Here is a 1,117-nt window from a genome sequence, read left to right as displayed (position 1 = left end):
TGAGGGGACAGGAGAGAGATAACTATATATTACAGAGAGACAGAGGGGTCAGGAGAGATAACTATATATTACAGAGACTGAGGGGTCAGGAGAGAGATAACTGTAATATATAGAGAGACTGAGGGGACAGGAGAGATAACTATATATTACAGAGACTGAGGGGTCAGGAGAGAGATAACGATATATTACAGAGAGACTGAGGGGTCAGGAGAGAGATAACGATATATTACAGAGAGATTCAGCTCTACAGCTATTGTCATTCTACTGGTTCTAGCCTGGGTCGTGTTCATTAGGGCACATTGTAGAAAAATGTTTTGCACGGAAAACAAAATAAGTGTTTATTTTTGGATAAGTATGGATAGTCACTCCGTTTCAGAGCTTTTTCTTCTGTTACATGTCTAGTGAACACGATCCACGTGCATATAGTCAAAAGGAAAGGTACAATCATTTTCGCACCGCAATGACCCAGACGACCCTGTCTCTAGGGTCGTCACCCATCTAGCCAAGTCGCAAAATGTAATTTCAAACCTAACCACAGTGCTAACTTAATGCCTAGCCCTAACCTTAAATTAAGACCAAAAACCTCATTTTTGTTTTCATACATTGAAGATTTAGACAATTTTTGACTTTGCAACTTGGCCATCTTGTGGAACCTGTCTCTAGTCTAGTGGACCTTTGGTTAACCTTTGAACTCTGTGGCGTTTAACACTAACCTCTCCAGCACGGTGCCGCCAGTGGAGGCTGGTGCGGCGATGTCCCCTTCCCCGGTGCCGTTGCCGGTGTTGAGGTTGGGAGAGCACACGTTGTTGACGGAGGCCGAGGGGAAGTCCTCGGGGGGCTCGTCAGGCCAGCCAAACTGCTCCTTGGTTTTACCATAGATCTTTATAGAGTCCAGCATTGTGACGCCTGCCGGGTCCACTGACGCTCCGACTGGGGGAACGAAGAACAAAGGAGAGGTTAGTCAGAGACAGTGGGCAAGGTATATATACTGTACACGCCTTCCAAACCCTCGTTACAGAGCGCCAAACCCTCGTTACAGAGCGCCAAACCCTCGTTACAGAGCGCCAAACCCTCGTTACAGAGCTCCAAACCCTCGTTACAGAGCTCCAAACCCTCG

At 46.9% G+C, this 1,117-nt stretch overlaps 1 protein-coding gene across 1 annotated transcript in view; it reads right to left on the bottom strand.

Annotated features, from left to right (window-relative positions):
* Nucleotides 1-1,117, bottom strand: part of LOC112069506 (E3 ubiquitin-protein ligase UBR4) — a 129,482-nt gene that overhangs the window by 54,356 nt on the left and 74,009 nt on the right. Inside the window, 1 exon segment of the mRNA XM_070438569.1 lies at nucleotides 714-930. Coding sequence (XP_070294670.1) covers nucleotides 714-930 — 217 coding nt within the window.

Source organism: Salvelinus sp. IW2-2015, unplaced genomic scaffold, assembly GCF_002910315.2.
Source record: "Salvelinus sp. IW2-2015 unplaced genomic scaffold, ASM291031v2 Un_scaffold1034, whole genome shotgun sequence".
Lineage (NCBI taxonomy): Eukaryota > Metazoa > Chordata > Actinopteri > Salmoniformes > Salmonidae > Salvelinus > Salvelinus sp. IW2-2015.
The sequence above is the reverse complement of the archived record's forward strand: the minus strand, read 5'-3'. Positions and strand labels throughout refer to the sequence as shown.